Here is a 19,612-nt window from a genome sequence, read left to right as displayed (position 1 = left end):
GGAGAGCCAGATCGTCTGCGTAAGCATACTTCCTGGAGATGGTGTCAGGCAGGTCATAGATGTAAGTGTTAAAGAGGAGGGGAGCCAGGACAGAGCCCTGTGGGACGCCGTTCCTGAGTCGACGTAGTCTACTTCGTCGGCCGCTACCGGTGGAAAGGGTAAAGCTGCGGTTTTGCACAAGTTCCATAATCATATGGACCATGTGCCTGTCAGGAAGGAGACGGAGTAGTTTGCATGTAAGGCCGCTGTGCCATACAGTGTCGTAGGCAGCCGTGAGATCGACAAACATGGCTCCAGCCTTCTTTTTTGCCGAGAAGCTGTCCTCGATGTCTTGGGTCATCAGAGTGACCTGGTCTACGATTGATCTTCCGTGGCGAAAGCCGGCTTGTTCCCGAGGGAGCTGAGGGTCTATTATCGGTTCGACAAGGGCGTAGATAAGTCTCTCGAGTATCTTGAAGGGGATACAGAGCAGAGAGATGGGGCGGTAGCTCTTCGGATCCCCTGGGGGCTTCTACGGCTTTAGGACTGCAACCACTAGGGCTCTTCTCCAGATTCTTGGGATGCGCAGGTGACGCAAGCAGCAGGAAAGGAAGTCTTTTAACAAGGACCTCATAGAGGGGGCAGCTTGAAGTATTACTTCCGGGTATAGATGGTCAAGGCCCGGGGATTTGCGTGGCTTTAGGTGCTGGAGGGCGGAGGCAAATTCTTCTGGGGTAAACTCACCAGAGATGTTGCCCTCGACAGGTGTTGGGACCTTCCAGAGGTCCGTCGTTTCCTTGAGGACGGACTTGTCTTATTTACGGTCTCTCGTTCTGTGCACTCCATTATTCACAAGTTGTGAGGCGATGGCATTTGCTGAAATGTGGCATTGGCGACGAGAGGCACGTGATCTGCCAGTGAGGTTGTTGAGTGTACTCCATGCTGTGCGGCTGGAGTGCGTGAAGTCGATTGAGTTTATGGCTTCTGTCCAGCGCTTCTTCCTCTTTGAATCCAATCTTGCCAGCAGGGCTGTTGCTGAGTTGGTGGTGGCGGTGCCCTGGGGGGAACGGAGGAAGTCGCGGTAGAGCCTGTCGCACTCCACATCCCAGCAAGGTATGTAGTTTTTCCGTCGACCTCGCGGGATGGAGTCTTTTGCCGCAGATATGATTGCATCACAGAAGTCCTGGTAGGCTTCATCCACTTTGATGGTGTGTGGGAATGGGAGGTAGGCTACTGCGTAGATTCGTTTGTGAGGAAGCTGTAATTTCCCAATCGGCCTTTCTGAAGTTCCATCGCTTGACAGGCTTGCTCGGAATAGGTGTGGCAAGCAAGGGGGCCGTGATTAGCGAGGGTCGGTGTTGAGACCTTGGGAACTTCTCTAGCACACGTCTGTCCGGCTGGCGATCATCGAGGTCATCACTTGCGAAAGCCAGGTCTGGGTTCGTGCCAGTGTTCCAACGACCGGAGTGGAAGCTCGGTGCGCCCTTAGGATCGTACAAGAGGGCGAGGTTGTTGTTGATTGCCCAAGCGGCCAGACTTTCTCCGTCGTTGTTGATGGAGTTGTATAGCCCCAGTCAGTGTGGTGGCAGTTAAAATCGCCAGCGTAGAGGCTGGGATGGGGGAACACTGGGATGGCTGTTGATGTTATCCGCGAAGGTGGGGGCTTGTAGACATTGACGATGTTGTAGCCTGCTACATCTACACAAAGCCACTCAATCTCCGATTGAGCTTGGGATTGGTCAACCAAGGACCAGCTCAGCCGGTCATGGACAAACGTGGCGAGGCCGTGTTTCCTGCTGCAGGTTGCGCCTGCGAGTGTGAAGTTGGTTATTACCAACTTATCCACAGATGTACAGTGAGTCTCCTGGAGGAGGATGATGAGGGCTTGATGCTTGGTGGCCAGGTGCTCGATGATGTTGAGCTTGCTGGCCGTGATGCCCTCGGCGTTCAGCTGCAGTACGGTGGGTCATCGGTACTTTTCGACAGTGCGAGCATTGCCGTGCCCTGAAAAGAGCATTTCCCTACCCACCCTGCGCTGAACAGTCTCATTAGCTCTTGTTTGACAAGCTTCGTTTCGCATACGTATTTTGTATAATTTCGTATGTTACTGACGGGGGGACCACGTGAAGGTGCTTGTCTTCCTCCCCAACAAGCAATTGATTCCTTTTTAGATGATTTCCTTTTAGATTCAACAAGCAATTGAATCTAAAAAACAATCCCAAAAAGGCAAATCAAAACAAAAACTTGCAACCAATACCCAGAGATGTACGTATACGCCGCAAATTCTACGCCATGGACTTGACTTTTTGTTAACGCTTACGGCCACATTTTTTTGGATAGTTGTCGCTTGATAAAAAAGCGCTCTAACGTTTTTGCGGTTTTTTAGTTTATAGCGTCAACGCATACTTTATAATGTCCTTTTTTCGCTACAACACGCCAATAGCTCACCTTCCAGCGCTGCAGTTGAAAGAATGTTTCCAATGGGCAAAGAGCCAAAGACATATTGAAACCAAAACGCAGCAAAATGTCAGATGAACACTTTCAGATGCTTGTGTTTCTTCGTGGAAATTCAAAATAAAACTTGTTTGTTTCGAGTGGTTTATATCGTGTGAATGTTTGGCACCTGGCAAACAAAATGAGTTTACGCTAGTGTATGCGGTAGCCACTTTAACAAGTCGAAATTCTGCCACTGCGAATGACTACAATGCAACCGCCAACCAATCAGAACATGTTATAAGAGGCTACTGTCCAATTGTGACCCTTCTAGCACTCATTCGGAGAGTTAATGCTTGTTTTGAACTTTATTTGGTAATTAGAGAAGAAAAAGAGTAATAGCAATGGTGGAATCGAACCTGCGTCAATGAAATGACTACTTTCTAGCCCTAACCCTAACCCCTAAGCCAACCAGCTGACAAAAAATCTATCACTTAATTTGCTTTCTATCATCTTCTTTTCGCCATTTTTTACGTCACTTAAACCGTAGCTTATGATTGGTTGGCGGTTTCATTCTACTCAAGTTTAGTGGCAAAATTTGACTTGTTAAAGTGGCTACCAGTGTATGCGCTAACGCTGATGCCGCCAACTTTATTTACAAGTTACGTTGACGCATACGGCGTATGGTTTTTCGAACGTTTGCGTTTACGCTGACGGCATCAATATTTTTTGTACACGCGTACATCACTGCCGATGCCAAGCACGGTTAAGCACGCGATTTGGGATTTCAAAATTTTGTTTAAGCTTTTGAACTTTACTCGTTCATACATCATGTATTTCATATTTCATACATCAATCATCATGTATTTCATACATCATTATGCATACATCATTATTTCAAAAATGACACTTGTTTACGCCACCCTACACAATAATTATTTTGAAATTTATTTCTGACCATCACAATGAAAAAAACAATATATGACATACATAGCAGAAGTCAAGAAAAAGGTAGAAGCGACAAAATGCGGACGTTATAACGTGCTTGATACCAAACCAGGACAATCAGTTTAAAAGTTGAAAGTTAAAAAGTTGAAAGGATGCAATATTGACTATAACAAAAAAGGTCTTAAATTTTGCGTCGAATGCAAATTAAAAACAATGACTGACAAAAAAAATCAGCACAAAAGCAAGCAACCCGCAAACTCGAAAAATAAACAAACAAAAACAAACAAGATCAAGCGGCGCTAGTTCAACTTTCGGGGTGTGCGTTTAAGCAACGCATCCTAAGGACTGCTGTCCATTCAGCGGCACCTATTGGTTGGAATAATTTCACGGCAATAGCACTTCAACAATCGGAAACTTCACTCTGTCAATCTCGGTAACCGGCCCTGGGTCAAAAGCTTCTAAAGGTATGCGAAACTGCCAAGAATAACCTATCAAGGTTTTGTTAGTCCGAGAATAAAGATTCAAAACCAACCAACCAAATTTGTGAGAAAACCACAAGATTGGCAACACTATCAGTAACCGGTAAAGTTGCCACAAAATATTTTTAAAATTTAAGTAAAGGTAAAACAGACCAAAAATTTGTTTTTATTTCTGACCACTGATTGATTGTGGGAATCTCTACCATCACAACTAAGACAACAGTGGCGTATTTAGAAAGTTTGTTAGGGGGAGGCCAAGACATTGTGTCAGTCAGCCGCGTGGCGACTGACTCGGCGGCTGGAAGCCAATGGGGGTCTGGGAATAGTACACACGGGATAGTCTCAACGGTAGTACACAAAAAGCTCAAATTTGGTGAAAATGGCTGTTAATTGGTTCAAATTTTTCTACTTGGGTTAAAATTAAACTTGTTTAACCTTTTAAATATGGGGGGGTATACCAAAATGTTATACGATGCGCCAGAACGGGGGGGAGAGGGTTAGCTGAAACTGTCACATAGGGGGTCCAAAATCAAGAGCGAATCCGCAGAAGTAAGTTACTGTTGCAATCAATGAACCAACGAAAGATATCAAACACTTCAGAACATGAAAAATAAGTTAGTCCTTCCGACCTCGAATACCTTTTGAACATTCTCGGCGATTCGCAATGACAATTTACAGTTTAATGCGATGGCTGCGCTTGGCAAATATATCAATGACTGCATCATATTCCAGTACATTGTCCTTGTTTAAATACACCTGAGCTAGACCATCCAAACTTGGCTTGGTCATGATCGTGCGGTAATAATTTTTTAGGTACTTTAGTGAACTGAAACATCGTTCATTGGAGGCAGTTGTAACTGGAAGCGTAGTAAAGATTTGAAGTAATATGGATAATCGCGATAAGTACCGAGTTGTTCAGCAGCTTGGCACGCATCCACAAGCGTCGCAGATCATTTATCCACAGAAACTGCAAGCCAATTCGCTCTCCATCTTCGCAATTCAATAGTAGCTGCAAAGCAATTGCTTGGTTCAACATCCAGTATTTCATGGTAGAAGTCGAAAATCTCGTCGATCGGCAGTCCCTATTAGTCCAGTCGTTGAAGCGAAAAAAAGGGTCGAACCTTGACTTAATTGGTGTAAAGCTGAAACTTTGCACATTGCTTCTGTTGATTATGTACATTGACCAAAAAAAAATCCCCGTGAAAATCTTTTGGTGAAAAAAAGTTATCCGCTTTTTTTGAAAATCCGCCAATTTTTTTCTCAAACTGGCGGATAAACAAACTTTTCAAACAAAAATTTAAAAACAAAAAAAATTTTCTACAAAAGGTTTTCCAAAAGTTTTTTTCTAGTAGGCCTATTTAGGCTATCATCAAGAATAATATATTAAAAATCTAGGAGAATCAGAGCACCGGAAAGTTGTCATTTTCAAGATGGCCGACAAAACAGTGTAATGACAATAATTCACTTAATATTCATGCTAGAGCTTTAATTCTGGCGTCTATCCCTAAGCTTAAGGTGGTAAAGAATTCATTAAAACAATTGAAAATGAAATTAACTCATTAGTTTAATGGAAAGACTTATATGAAACAAAACCAATAACGTGAAACATTGGCTGTACAGGAATGGCAGACCACTTATTAAGTTATTTACATTCAGTTGAATACTGAAAAGTTTGGGTGTTCATTAGGACAATTATCGCTTCTAGTACTAGTTGCAACGTTCATCTGATGAAATTGAAAGTAAAAGCTACAACAAACAGGATGGTTTATTGCTTTACTGACGTTTCGCGCACCATGAGAACGCGCATCCTCAGAGCGAATAACATTCAAAATAAAACTTCACAAGGTTATATACTGTAGTGCGGTTGAAGGCAAGAAAAAATAACAGATAACTTAAAATTGAACAACTGGCCAATGATGTGTGAGCGGTTACTTTCCACGTTAAATTACGTAAAAACCTCCATCAATTAGTCCTGGTCATCATCTTCATCCAGTAATGACTGATTGTACGTATTGTTACAGGCATCAAGTTGCACTGTCCACATGATGCGGTACAGGGTAGATTATTCTGCCTACAGCTCCACCTGGCAGTGCTACAGCCAGTTGTACAGTTGCTGTAGGTTCTATAAGAGGGAATCTGGGTCAGCATCCATGTCCGACTCTGTTGTCACAAACTGACTGCCTTCCAGTTTCCAACCCCACCCGTAAGTTTCCATATCACCTCCTGTCCTAGCCAGACCATTATTTGGTAGTAAACCCTTAGACAGTGAAATTTTGTCGATGACTCAGTAGGTGGTAGGCGTTCTGGGCGTTCTGGTAGGCGTCACAAATGATTGGGAAGAGACTACTTTTTTATTAGTAATCTGTAGCAATGACGAGAGGGAATCCGTCCGCGTGCCCCCAAAAATCACAACCATTGCTTGACAATCTTTGTTCACAATGGATGCTGCTGTCTGCTTTGGAAGAAGGAAGTAATTGGCACAGTCTTTCAGAGTAGCAGCACCCTTTACCAGCTTGTGAAAGACAAATTGCTTATCAACACCAAAGATTCTTGATGCTGTGTCACATCCAGTGTAGGCATGTAGAAAAAGTAATTGGGAACATAATTCTTCACCCATCACCATTTTCAGTTCGTTTATTTGATACACTTTGTCAGCATTTTCCTTGTCGGAACGGAAATATAGATCTTTGTTTGCTTGTTGCGCATAATGAAGAAGCAGGACCAACAGATCTGTGTCTTCTTCAATCAACGTTGTCGAGTATGACATTACATTAACAACAGTAGCCTTCACAATCGGAACATCAGCATCCCCTGGGACATTGATCACTTTGCAGCCTTTTGACTACCCCGAAGTGTTTTACTGATCAAGTCGATCATTTTTCGTTTGTTTATGCCTACATTAACGTCATTCTCGGCCACAACACCATTCACAATATTCCTCAGGGTTTGATCCTGAGAAAAAGGTACATAACCAGCCAGTGATGTATTCTGCGCTTCAGGATGCCTTCTGCGCTTCAGGATGTCTTCTGCGTCTTCAGGATCGAGATTGAGTGTCGGTTGCGTAGCGAAGTGGTGAGAACGTCTGCGCGACGTTCGAAAGGATGTGGGTTCGACACCGCTCCAGAGCACGCGACTGTGTCTAGACACAGACACTTAATGGCAACCCAAAATAAGGAGAGAAGCTGACTCGAAGACTAAGCCTATATGTCACTTCGCTGCCTCCTGTCGTCTGTTGTAGGCTATCACATCTGTGATCGCAGTGTCATTGTATGTTATGTATCGCCTTGGGCGCAAATGAAACACGATTATTATTATTATTTAGGAGTGCGTCTGTGCTTGGATAGTGATCATTAACAGTTGGAACACCATTATTGATGAGCCTTGCCGCAGTTTTAACTATTTCTCTCTTTTGTGACTTTTCATCATCCTCATGTCTTGTTTTTAGGTAATGAGATCGGAGGATTTCGGATGTCTTCTCTCTCATAGTGACAATGCAATGAAGGCCCTGACCTTCAGCTATATAAATAGATTCACCACACTGTTTCTATAATTGGGTCTTCAGATATTTTGATCCTTAAGGAAGGCAATCATCATTTGCTAAAAACTCCTTCATTTTAGATCTGAGGTCTGATATCGTTAACTGTTCTTCATCATTCCGTTCAAGATGGGAACACATCTTTAGAAATGCCTGGTCCTGTTCCTCATCCTTAGGTCGCCCAGATTTTAGACGTTTTGCCTCAGGTACTCTGCCGCATTGCAAGGGTACGTTAAATCCACATATAAAATTAACACTACAAGAATGATGGTATAAACAGTCTGCAGCATGCAAATCGCTACCGTAATATTCAATACGACCTTTCATGGCGCATGACCAATTGTCAGAACGTCTCTCACAACACTCTAATATAGTCCTTGCAAAAACATCTGTTTTAACAAAACTAAAGCCAGGTCTGTCCGTGAGAACTCCAGTCCCACAAAACAAACAATGAGTCTTACTGTGGAAATTGCCATCAAAAATTCGAACACTTTGTTTCCCCGTGAGGCAGGACCCACTTTCCTCTCTGTTCGTCTTAAGCTGCAGTGTATATCGATTGGGTTGGTATAACGTTTACGACAGTCTATGTGTACTTTTCGACCAGCTGTCGCAACAGTATTGTCCCCTCTATTAGTACTAGCAGCATTAATCCTATCAGCACCTTTTTGACGCAGTATAGCCTACTGGAGGCTCCAGAAGCTTGAATTTCCTTGTCACAGACGGTAATTTCTTTGCAGGCATTTTTTCTGAACTCTTTTTCCGTGTATCCGTAAACTTCCTCCGGCAATCACGGTGGACCAAAACTTTGCCAGTGTGAAATAATTGCAGTATAAAATTTACTTTTAAATGAGCACCAACACTAACTATAATTTCATAAAAATTGAATAATTCAGTAATTGTATATCCGCCATTTTGAAAAAAATGGCGGAATTTCGAAAATAGCGGATAACTTTTTTTCACCAAAAAATTTTGACGGGGATTTTTTTTTGGTCATTGTATATAATGAACAGAACCAATGTGTAAAATTTCAGCTTTACACCAATTAAGTCAAGGTAAAACCCTTCAACGACTGGACTACTATCTTCATGAATCAATGAAGGCAGAAATGTGCTGACTTTAAAAGCTAGCGAGCAGTGCTCATTGAATATGTCATGAATTGGTGCCATGCAATTGTCAAGGAAGAAAAACTGTTGACAAATTACATTGCAAAAAGTATACCCCACGCTAGGACGAATCATCCAAGCAATTATGTCTTGCGCTCCAACATTTTTTTTGGAAAATTTTTATTTTTTACCTGATCATTAGGGGGAGGCCATCGCCCTTTATCCTCCCCCCTAAATACGCTACTGTAAGACAATATATGCCAAACATCGCAGAGGTCTAGAAAAAAATTAAAGCGAGAAAACGCGAACGTCATAACGTGAAGTTGGTGAGTAATTTTCTATTTACTCCACTCCGAAGGCTGTTACCTGCCCAAAATATATTTCATTCAATCATGTTATTTTTCGTCATTAACGCGCCCCGGAAGAAAAAGATACTATCATACTACTAACTAGTAGTTAGTTACTAGTTAGTAACTACAATAGTCGATATAGGCCTATACCAGCACGTTAATAAACGGGGAAAGGTGGCAAAACCTTAAAAGGTTTAAAACGTGCTACGTGTAGCCCAGCTACGCTGAAAAAAATCGGTTTTTGTTTTCGCCAAAAATTTGAGACTCCGGCTTCTGTACATCTTTGGTGCCCGGTCAACGAGGTTGGCGTTTCCGTTTGTCTTTGAATTATATTATACTGTATTAAGTTATTTTTCTCTCTTGGCAATAAATTTGCAGACAACAACAAACTGGCCTTTTCACTGCTGTGTTTTCACTCAATCTTCAATTCAGCCTAAAATAAACAACTGAAGGACAAGCCGATTATGTCATAAAATATCTAGCGAAGGCACATCTGCGTGCCTGTGCTTTTAAGTAATGTCGAACCGATGTTTCTTAATGTCGTGCAGACACGTTCTACATTCAACCATGCAGCCGACGTTAGGGTTATATTATATATCTGAAATGTTGACTTTAATTCATGAAAGCCACTTAGGTGGTGAAAAATGCAAATCTAGGGCAAGAGAACTGCTTTATTGGCCTGGAATGTGTGCAGACATTGAAGATGTTGTTGCAAACTGTCAAACTTGCAGCAAGTATCAAAGATGTCATCAGAGAGAACCATTAATCTCTCATGTGATTCCGAATGGACGTTTTATTAAAGTTGGAACGGACATAATGACTCTTAACAATGTTGATTATCTTGTTGTAGTAGATTATTACTCCAAGTACCCTGAAGTAGTGAAACTTGTGGATAAAACTGCAAAAAGTGTTGTTAATGAATTGAAACAAATTTTCTCACGTCATGGCATTCCTGAGGAAATTGTGTCGGATAATATGCCATTTGGTAGTAAAGAGTTTTTACAATTTGCCAGCAAATGGGGTATTAAGTCCACAACATCTAGCCCTGGTTTTAGTCAAAGTAATGGCCAGGCTGAAAGAACTGTCCAAACTGTCAAAAATTTGATGAAAAAAGCGTATGATGATGATACTGATCTGTATATTGCATTGTTAGAGTATCGTAACTCGCCTATTGCTGGATTGCAGTATTCACCTGCACAAATGTTGATGAGCAGAAGACTACGTACAAAATTGCCTATCGCGACGAAGTTGCTTGTACCGCAAATTGTTGACGCTTATGATGATTTGTGTAACCGGCAAAGTCGTCAGAAACACTATTATGACCGTGGAACTAAGTCATTGCCTGTATTGAAAAAGGGAGATGAAGTCCGTTATCGTAAAAACAATTATTGGGAAAAAGCTATGGTAAATAATGAAAGAGATGAGCCTCGTTCGTACGTCATTGAGAATTCTCATGGACAAATTAGACGAAACCGGCGTGATTTGTACAAAGCTTGTAATTCAACACCTGTACGTAACTATGATTATTTAGATGACATAGTTTCATCCAGCTTCCCACACAATGCTCAAGTGTCATCCACACAGAGCAACCTAGTGTCCCCACCAAATGAAACTACTCCGCAGGTTGTTGAGAATACTCTTAATCGCACGACACGATCTGGCAGACATATTAAGACACCTGCGAGATATCGTGATTGAATTATTTATACCGTGCTTGTGATTTGTTATCAGTTGTGAATGTCATTAGTAATGCTTAAGAACATCCTGCAAGAAGGGAGGTGTAACAGATAAGCAATACTGCCTCATGTGGATTTAACACGCTCCACTGATTACTGCACTGTGCCGATCAAACCATTCATTATTATGTGATGTTTACAGCTGTGGTAGGTCACCAGATTTTAGAGTAAATGAATCTGCCTTCATCTTGATTTACGAAGAGCCCACAAAGATCAACTTACCGTTACACGTAAGTTATGAACATTACATTCGCCAAGCCATCGATGTTTTGCAGTGAGAAAACGTTACGGTAGCTCTTATATTGAAAGTAGGCTATGCTACAGTAGGCTTTAGTTTTGGCTGAGATCTAAACAATGTCAAATGGTGTTCGTAAACCGATGGACAATGCCACATCAAGTTTTCCGTTTTTGCTACTTTCTATCTGGTATTCTTCTGGATTGTTGAGCACAGCCAGTTCATCATGTCAATGAAAAAATAAAAACGTTTTTATTAACGACACAGCAACAACTTATGAGATTACTGCAGTAGATGCTGGGGACACTAAAGCACAGAAGAAATCGGTGATCACTTAATAACTGAAGGTTACAAAAGTTGTATTCCATAAAACAAAAGTGACTTTCTTGTGGATATTTAAGTTACGCATCAATTTTTCTTTCCGATAACTTACGCTTAGCTGCTGCGTTATATTGTGGACAACGTACCGTACATAATATACAAAGGAGTGAAATTTAAAACTTAGTCACAGGGCATGCAATAGAAGGCCGATTTCGGTATGGAAGACAGTCATAAAGTTTGTACCAAATTTCATACAAAACACAGCAGCTATACAAAATTTGTGAAATAAGTTGAGCAAAAGTAAGCACTTGAACAATGAATCAAACAGTTTGGGAAACAATAACATTACCGTATTTGGCAATATGCAAAGCGCTTTGAAAACCAAGGTGCAAACTGTGAAAACAGGATTAAGTGATGGTCTGGTGTGCTTCCAATAAAAGAAACGTCTGTGATAAATCCACATGTGCTGCTTTTATTTCGTTGTTTTCTTGCCTAAAATGGAAGCAAAAAAACAGTATAGAATATTGTGGCATACCCAAATGCCAGAAATCACAAAAGTTGCAGATGGAAAAACATTTGGAAATGAAATATCTAAGGATAGAAGATGGAAAAAACGTTTCCCAAACCACCCAATACCCTGCAGTCAGGTGACTTAGAATGATTACAAATGAGATGATACAGCAAAAACAGCAGGGAAAAACCGTGTTATTGGGAAAGAGGCACCCCGTTTGTGAACCACTGGCTTAGCCTATAACCACAACTGTCGTCCTGGATTTCCTGCAAACCCCAAAATCGTCCTTAGAAATGTGGCTTTACTTGGCATGCTTTCAATAACAAAAAAAAATCATTTATAATATGCACATAGGAGATGGTAATTAAAAGAATATGTTTTTAAAGTTTTGTACAAAAGAACAGTAAAATAGGTATACAAAATTAAAATTTTACTTTGATTGACACCTCACTACCTCAGCTTTGATCAGCCCGAGTACAGGTGCACACTGCACAGTCAGTATTTCTACTAATTTTGCTCTCAAAGTTGAGAGCTAAGAACTGTATATATTTTCTTTAAAAAACAAAATTTCTTTTTCCACATTCCATCCGAAACATTATGATTACCCAATCACATGTTTGATTGTGTCTTTTTATAGAGTGGTGTTTAGGACTCACTTGCAGCAGAAGAGTAATCTTTTTCGTGATTGTTTCAATTCCAGAAAGGGTGCTTGAATCAGGAATTTTCCTTTACATAATTTATGCCATGTTTATTAATATTATATTTAATACAAAAAGACTTGTGACTAATGTAATGAGCAACATAGTGATAACTGTTTGATTTATGCTTTTTGAGAATGAATCTGTGTTTTACAAAATCCTGCCATTGACGACATAAGAAAGGTTTGTGTACAACTTCATCTTCTTGTTGACAGGCTTCGATGTGTACCAACTGCTGTGTTGAAGACAGAATACAAAGTCGATACCGTTCTTTTAGCTCTTGTAAAACTTCAACAGTTTTTCTTAAATTGATTTCTTTTCTATAAAGGCTATCACCCCCTTGCTTTGCATCAGTCCAGTAAAAAGATGAAATACTGTCTAAAATTATCATACCGAATGGAATTTTACTGTTGGCAATTAGTGGTTCAATTGAGTGTAAAGTTATGACTAATTGCTCAGTGCTGTCACATCGCATCACATGCAAATTCTTAATCCACAGTTTGATTTCCGATTCCGTGGCACCAGTTTTAGCTTCAACTATGGACAAAACTCTCAGCAAGTCAAAGTGACAATCCAAGTCGAAATAGATTACACTGCAGCCACAACCCCCAAGAGATTTTGGAAGAAGGCAAGAAATCATTAAATCTTGCAAAATCGCTGACTTTCCAGTTGATTGTTCTCCATAAAATTCAGCAACATCACCATCTTGTAAAAAACCTGGTGATGGAAAAAGTTCTTTCCCAACATTGTTGACATGCAATGTAGCAATGGCTGACGACATATTAGTCACAATTTAAGCACATTTAAACATGATTTCTGAAAAAAATACTTTATCTGTTAAAATGCTATTAGGTTGAAACAGTTTGAAATAGTGTGTGCTATTCTAGCTGAAAGCAACTCAGGCTTACTAATGCAGCAAAATCTTCAGAAATAATGTTGGTTTTAAGCGACAAAAAGTTAATGTAATTCTTCCATTGTAGCACTGCTAATTCACAATCATTCAATGGCGTATTCTCCATGCATGCAAGGCATGCACTGCATGCCTTACAATTCTGATGAAATCAGAAATCTTTCAGGAACAACGAATTTATGCGTAGAAATTGAAAATGTTAACAGCAGAACCTCCTCGCTCTCTTAATTTCGATATTCGAAACAACTACGGTCCGTTTTCAAAATTTGGCAACTTTTCTGACCCTGGCAACCCTGCATACCGAGAAGAGCTCAGCATGCGTTGATAATACAATTTGCCTATTCGCTGCTCTTTTACAACGGCGCAAACGGCGGCAACAACAAACGGCGCAACAGCTGCTCTTTTTACAAGTGGCGCAAACGGAACCAAGACATGAAGATTTGAAATTGCATGCAATACAAAAATCACTATCTGGAGACAGGGGTGTCAACTTGTCAGATTGTTTTTTTTAAGGATGCAACCTAATTCGTACCATGAACAGTTCGTACCCTCAGTTCGTACCTTGAAAAGATCGAGAGAAAAAATTAAAAAAGCCGAAGTCACTGATTGCAGTTTCCGCAAACATTTTAAAATTTTCCGCAAACAAACAAAAACTCTTAGGATCATTTAAAGAAATTTTAAAATGTTTGCGGAAACTCCGATCAACCCTAACCCTTTTAAAATGTTTGCGGCAACTGCGATCAGCGACTTCGGCTTTGTTCTATTTTTTCTCTCGATCTTTTTAGTTTGTTTGTGGAAACACCCTAGCCCTAAACCTTAACCCTTTTAAATGTTTGCGGAAACTCCAATCAACCCTAACCCTTTTAAAATGTTTGCGGAAACTGCAATCAGCAAACTCTTAGGATCATTACCGGAAAATTTAAAATGTTTGCGTTACTGTACCGGAAATTTTAAAATGTTTGCGGAAACTCCGATCAGCGATGTTCTATTGTTTTCTCTCGATCTTTTCAGTTTGTGTTGCATGTGGATGCCGATACTCAGATACCCTAACCCTTTTTAAATGTTTGCGGAAACTGCGATCAGCGACTACGGCTTTTTTTAATGTTTTCTTTCGATCTTTTTAAGGTATGAACTGACGGTACGAATTGTTCATGGTACGAATTAGGTTGCACCCTCTTTTTAAGGCCAAATTTCAGAAATTTGGGGTTTTTAAAAAGTGTTTGGCTGGACTATTTTTGTTTGGACGCTTGGTCTTTTTCAGTTTTCCGATTGGCATTTGTTTTGTTTTTTTATTGGCAGTGGCTATTTGACCGGCTCCGGTCTTTGAATCTGAAACACTATTTGACCGGTCATGACGTCACTGCATAAGCACTTTTTTCTTTTTCTCTTTCAAAGCAAAAGACGAGAAGCGCGGACATAAGTTCTAAATTCACCACGTATACTCAACTCAGTCCGTGGCGCGTAGGGTTCGTCTCCGGCTGCCAATCTAGATGGGATGAGTTCGATACTATAAGCACTTTTTTCTTTTTCTCTTCAAAGCAAAAGACGAGAAGCGCGGACATAAGTTCTAAATTCACCACGTATACTCAACTCAGTCCGTGGCGCGTAGGGTTTGTCTCCGGCTGCCAATCTAGATGGGATGAGTTCGATACTATCCGGAAGCATTATTTTTTTCATTTTTTTTTTATCTAAATTTTGACCCGAAGCGCATTTATGTGGTCAATTTTTAATTTGAGTAGCCTACAGTCCAAGTTAGTTAATAGTTCTCAAGTATAGTTCTCAAGTTAGTTATATACAATACTTCTTTTAAAAGAAATGATAATGGTAAAACCATTTTTTAAAGAAGTATTGTATATAACTAACTTGAGAGAAAAATGTAGGGTCGTTCGGCAACACACGTTCACTTATGACAATCGGAAAATTACCAAGAGAAACTCTCAAATTCCAGCAAATTAAAAAAACTCTAACATTATTACTCACATTTGAAAAGACATAAAAAATGGGCTGTAGGCTACTCAAATTAAAAATTGACCACAAAAATGCGCTTCGGGTCAAAATTTAAATAAAAAAAAATGAAAAAAAAGAATGCTTCCGGATAGTATCGAACTCATCCCCTCTAGATTGGCAGCCGGAGACGTATCGCACGCGCCACGGACTGAGTTGAAGAATACGTGTTGAAGTTAGAACTTATATCGGCGCTTCTCGTCTGTTGTTTTGAAAGAGAAAAAGAAAAAAGCGCTTATGTAGTGACGTCATGACCGGTCAAATAGTGTTTCAGATTCAAAGACCGGAGCCGGTCAAATAGCCACTGCCTTTTTTATTTGGTCCTAAGTAAGTTAAGTAAGTAAGGTAAGTTACTAAGCTAAGTATAAAGGTTCAGACTGTACGAAAAGCTATATAAAATAAGGCAAATTTGCAAAAATTTCCTGGGGGGGGCATGCCCCCAGACCCCCCTACACTGGCTATGACCCTCCTTCCATTGCATGTCTACGAAAATCAACCAGGATACGCCACTGCAATCATTATAACAATATTCTCATTACGTATCAAAATAACAACTGCCATACCGTAGCTTAGTGGAGGTTGCATTATTATCAGTGCATTTGCTGCAATACCGTAGTCTGTCAACAGCAAATGAGCTACCACATTTAAGTGACGGCATCCCACCACAGTCAGTGCACAATCACTGAAAAAGTACCGGTACCATACAGCGTGTGATTTGAAGCAAAACTATTTGGGAAACAGTTCTGGTATTAAAACAATATGACTAAAACCTGTGATGTAAAAAGATGGTCAGATGTTTGACTATATACTATGTTGAACTTATGCGAAACTATCTTCAACTATCAAAACTTGTCATCACAAGTGGAGTTCCTCAAAGAGATATGCTCTCAGGCCTTGTATTTGAAGTATATACAGATGAAATCAGTTAATCGAATCACCCATTTGCAGGATGTTTTTATACGATTGATTCGTTTAACCAATTTACTAAAAAGAAGATGTCTGTGCTGACTAGGCTGCAACGCACACTACAACTGATATTTCCTACAACTGTTTACAATTCTGGTTAAACTTGCCCAACGCGCTAACCACTCGGCAGCCGTGGCCGAGTGGTTAGCGCGTTGGGCTCGCAGTCGAGAGCCTGCATGTTCGACTCCAGCCACCCGCACTTGCTGTTGTTTCTCTGGGCAAGAAACTTTACGATAATTGCCTCTACCTAGTGATCGATTTCGAGTAATGGGTAGTACCAAATTTAAGTCATAAGTTAAGTAGACAACCGGAAACAGACATTGCCGTCGGCTGCAGCGTGGGTCAGGTGTACGTCGGAAGGCGTACACCGATGCATAGCGCTCAAGTTCGCTTTCCCGCAATGCAGGATAAAGATAAACAAACAAACAAACAACTTAAAGAGTTTACTAGTTTTGTGTTACATAGCAACTATGCTGAATGTTACGGATGCAACCTAGTTCGTACCCTGAACAGTTCGTACCCTCAGTTCGTACCCTGAAAAGAGTGAGAGAAAACATTAAAAAAAGCGGAAGTCGCTGATCGCAGTTTCCGCAAACATTTTAAAATTTTCCCCATGAAAAGATCGAGGGAAAGATAGCACAAAGCCGAAGTTTCCGCTAACCCTCGCTCATCGCAGTTTCCGCAAACATTTTTCAGCAGTTTCCGCTAACCCTAACCATAGACTAATCTATGCTCTAACCCTAACCTTCGCTGATCGCAGTTTCCGCAAACATTTTTCCGTAGTTTCCGCTTACCCTAACCATAGAGTAATCTATGCTCTAACCCTAATCCTCGCTGATCGCAGTTTCCGCAAACATTGTTTCGAAGTTTCCGTTAACCTTTACCTTAACCATAGAGTAATCTATGCTCTAACCCTCGCTGATCGCGGTTTCCGCAAACATTTTTTTTTCGTAGTTTCCGGTAACCTTTACCCTAACCATAGAGTAATCTATGCTCTAACCCTCGCTGATCGCAGTTTCCGCAAATATTTTTCCGCTGTTTCATTTTTCCGCAGTTTCCGCTAACCTTAACCCTCGAGTTTGTTTGCGGAAGCTGCGATCAGCAAGTTCGGCTTTGTGTTATTAAACTGCGATCAGCGACTTCGGCTTTTTTAAATTTTTTCTCTCGATCTTTTCAGGGTACGAACTGAGGGTACGAACTGTTCAGGGTACAAACTAGGTTGCACCCGTATGTTACAGCCAGCAAAACTGGTCCTTTTTACATTGATTTATTGTCTGCAGACGTTCAATCAATGTAAAAAAGACCAGCTTTGCTGACTGGGAGAGCATTACGATCAAAGCATTTTTCTGCAAACTGCGGCAATCGGACTTCTTTTAATCTCCCTCTAATCATCTTCAGTTAAGCTTAGGCTCTGCTACCTGATCGAAATCGATTTTTAGCTGTTTATGATTGAACTGACCCCTGTGAAAATAAGTTCATTTGTATTCTAAGACATGTACCGTAACCGAGTTGTTGATATCAAGCATTGTTGTGGGTTTGACACCTGTCAGAAGATACTTCATTGTCTTGATTTTTTAAAACTAAATAGCCTATAGTATTATGAAGTTATAGTGAGTTTTTCATGTACCACCTGGAAGACTTCTATGTACCACTACACTAGTGATACCAGTGGCATATTCTACATGCATGCCTTACAATTCTGATGAAATCAGAAATCTTTCAGGAACAACGAATTTTGGCGTAGAAATTGAAAATAGCAGAACCTCCTCGCTCTCTTCAATATTCGAAACAACTGTTTGTTTCCAAACTTTGGCAACCCTTCAAGCTGGGGAGAGCTCAACATGCGTGATACTGTAAATTATTATTATTATTTATTTGCAATCAGACTCAAAGTCCATAGAATTCAAATTTTTAACAGTCATCACACAAAATATCAGACTAACACAACATCAAGGAGGCTACATCAAACAACGTACAAAATACTGTTGTAGTGAATATAAAATGTAGAATTAAAGTAGTAATCAGAAGACATAACATTGCGCAAAAGTGGATTAATTGATCTTTTGCAACGTTCTTCAAATGCATAGCAATTTTTTCTTAATAGAGCATCAAATGTTAACACGTCGTTCTGTACCTGATACACTCTAGCACTGTCGCATCTCGACAAATTGTGGATAATTCTGTACGAGTCGTTGTAAGCAACTCGTATGCGATTTAAAGTAGAAGTTTTATAATTACACCATAGTTGCGAACCATACATTGGCATACAATATGATTGGTACATTACATTTTTAACTTCGGTAGAGCAATTTCCAAACTTGGACCTAAGCTGATTGGCAGCGACATAAAGAGATCGCACTTGCCTTTTAATATCTGCCCCGATAGCTCAATTGGTTAGCGCGTCACTTCTGGAACGAAGAAACTTCAAGATCAATAGCGGCGCTGGTTCGACTCTCGGGGTGTGCGCTTGAGCAACGCACGTTAAGGGCTGCTCTCCATTCAGCGGCATCTGATGGATGGAATAATTCCCCGACAACAAGCCTTCAACAATCGGAAACTTCACTCTGTCAATCTCGGTGACCGGGCCTGCGTCAGTGATTCAAAGCCGCTACAAGTATGCGAAACTGCCAGGATTAAGCTCTCCAAGAAGCTTTCCCAGTCCGAGGATAAAGAATCAATCAATCAATCAATCACTGATGGTATCATCAATCAGTATACCTAAATATTTCACTTGTCCAACAAATTTAATTTGTGTATTGTACAGCCGCATGCATGGAGAAGTCAAAACTTTAAATTTGCGACATTGATGGACCAATCCAACAGTTTTGTTACAGTTGAAAATAATGTCATGTCTAGAAGCATAGGATTCACACACATCAATGAGTTTTTGGGTAGGCTACCTTTAGCACTTGGACTAAATACACACAAGTCATCTGCAAACATTAGGTGATTCAAGTGAGATGAACCAGTATTACATCCGACATCTAGGGAATTCAATTCAGTCGATAAGTCATCTATATACAAAGAAAACAGGTAAGGACTTAAAACCCCTCCCTGCCTTACTCCGTTGGTGACATGGAAGGGGTCAGAAATTTGATTCCCCCACTTTATTCTCATTATTTGTTCTTTATACCAATGCTTCAATAATCGTACAAAGCACATAGGAACATTCCGTGAAACTAACTTGTTAAATAAGATATTGTGATTAACTCTATCAAATGCTTTGGATGCATCCAGAAATACACTAAACACAGGACTATTGTTGTGTATGTAATGAGATACAGTTTGTTTATAAAGATAAACACATAAATCTGTGCCATGTTTTGACTTAAATCCAAACTGATTGTCAGATGTATTTAAAAACGGTGAAATATGCTCACGGATATAATGTTCAAATAATTTGG

General features: G+C 40.4%; 1 protein-coding gene across 1 annotated transcript; it reads right to left on the bottom strand.

Annotated features, from left to right (window-relative positions):
- Positions 1 to 11,043: 11,043 nt before the first annotated feature.
- LOC145767193 (DNA repair protein XRCC2-like) lies at positions 11,044 to 13,131 on the bottom strand. The gene is made up of 2 exons (XM_082578969.1): positions 12,287 to 13,131; positions 11,044 to 11,611 (listed from the first exon to the last, which is right to left on the bottom strand). The coding sequence occupies exon 1, from the start codon at positions 13,107 to 13,109 to the stop codon at positions 12,345 to 12,347; it is 765 nt and encodes a 254-aa protein (XP_082435095.1). The 5' UTR covers positions 13,110 to 13,131; the 3' UTR covers positions 11,044 to 11,611; positions 12,287 to 12,344.
- Between the last annotated feature and the right edge of the window lie 6,481 nt (positions 13,132 to 19,612).

This window comes from Aplidium turbinatum, chromosome 3 (assembly GCF_918807975.1).
Source record: "Aplidium turbinatum chromosome 3, kaAplTurb1.1, whole genome shotgun sequence".
NCBI lineage: Eukaryota > Metazoa > Chordata > Ascidiacea > Aplousobranchia > Polyclinidae > Aplidium > Aplidium turbinatum.
Note: the sequence above shows the minus strand (reverse complement) of the source record. Positions and strands in the feature narration are given on the sequence as shown.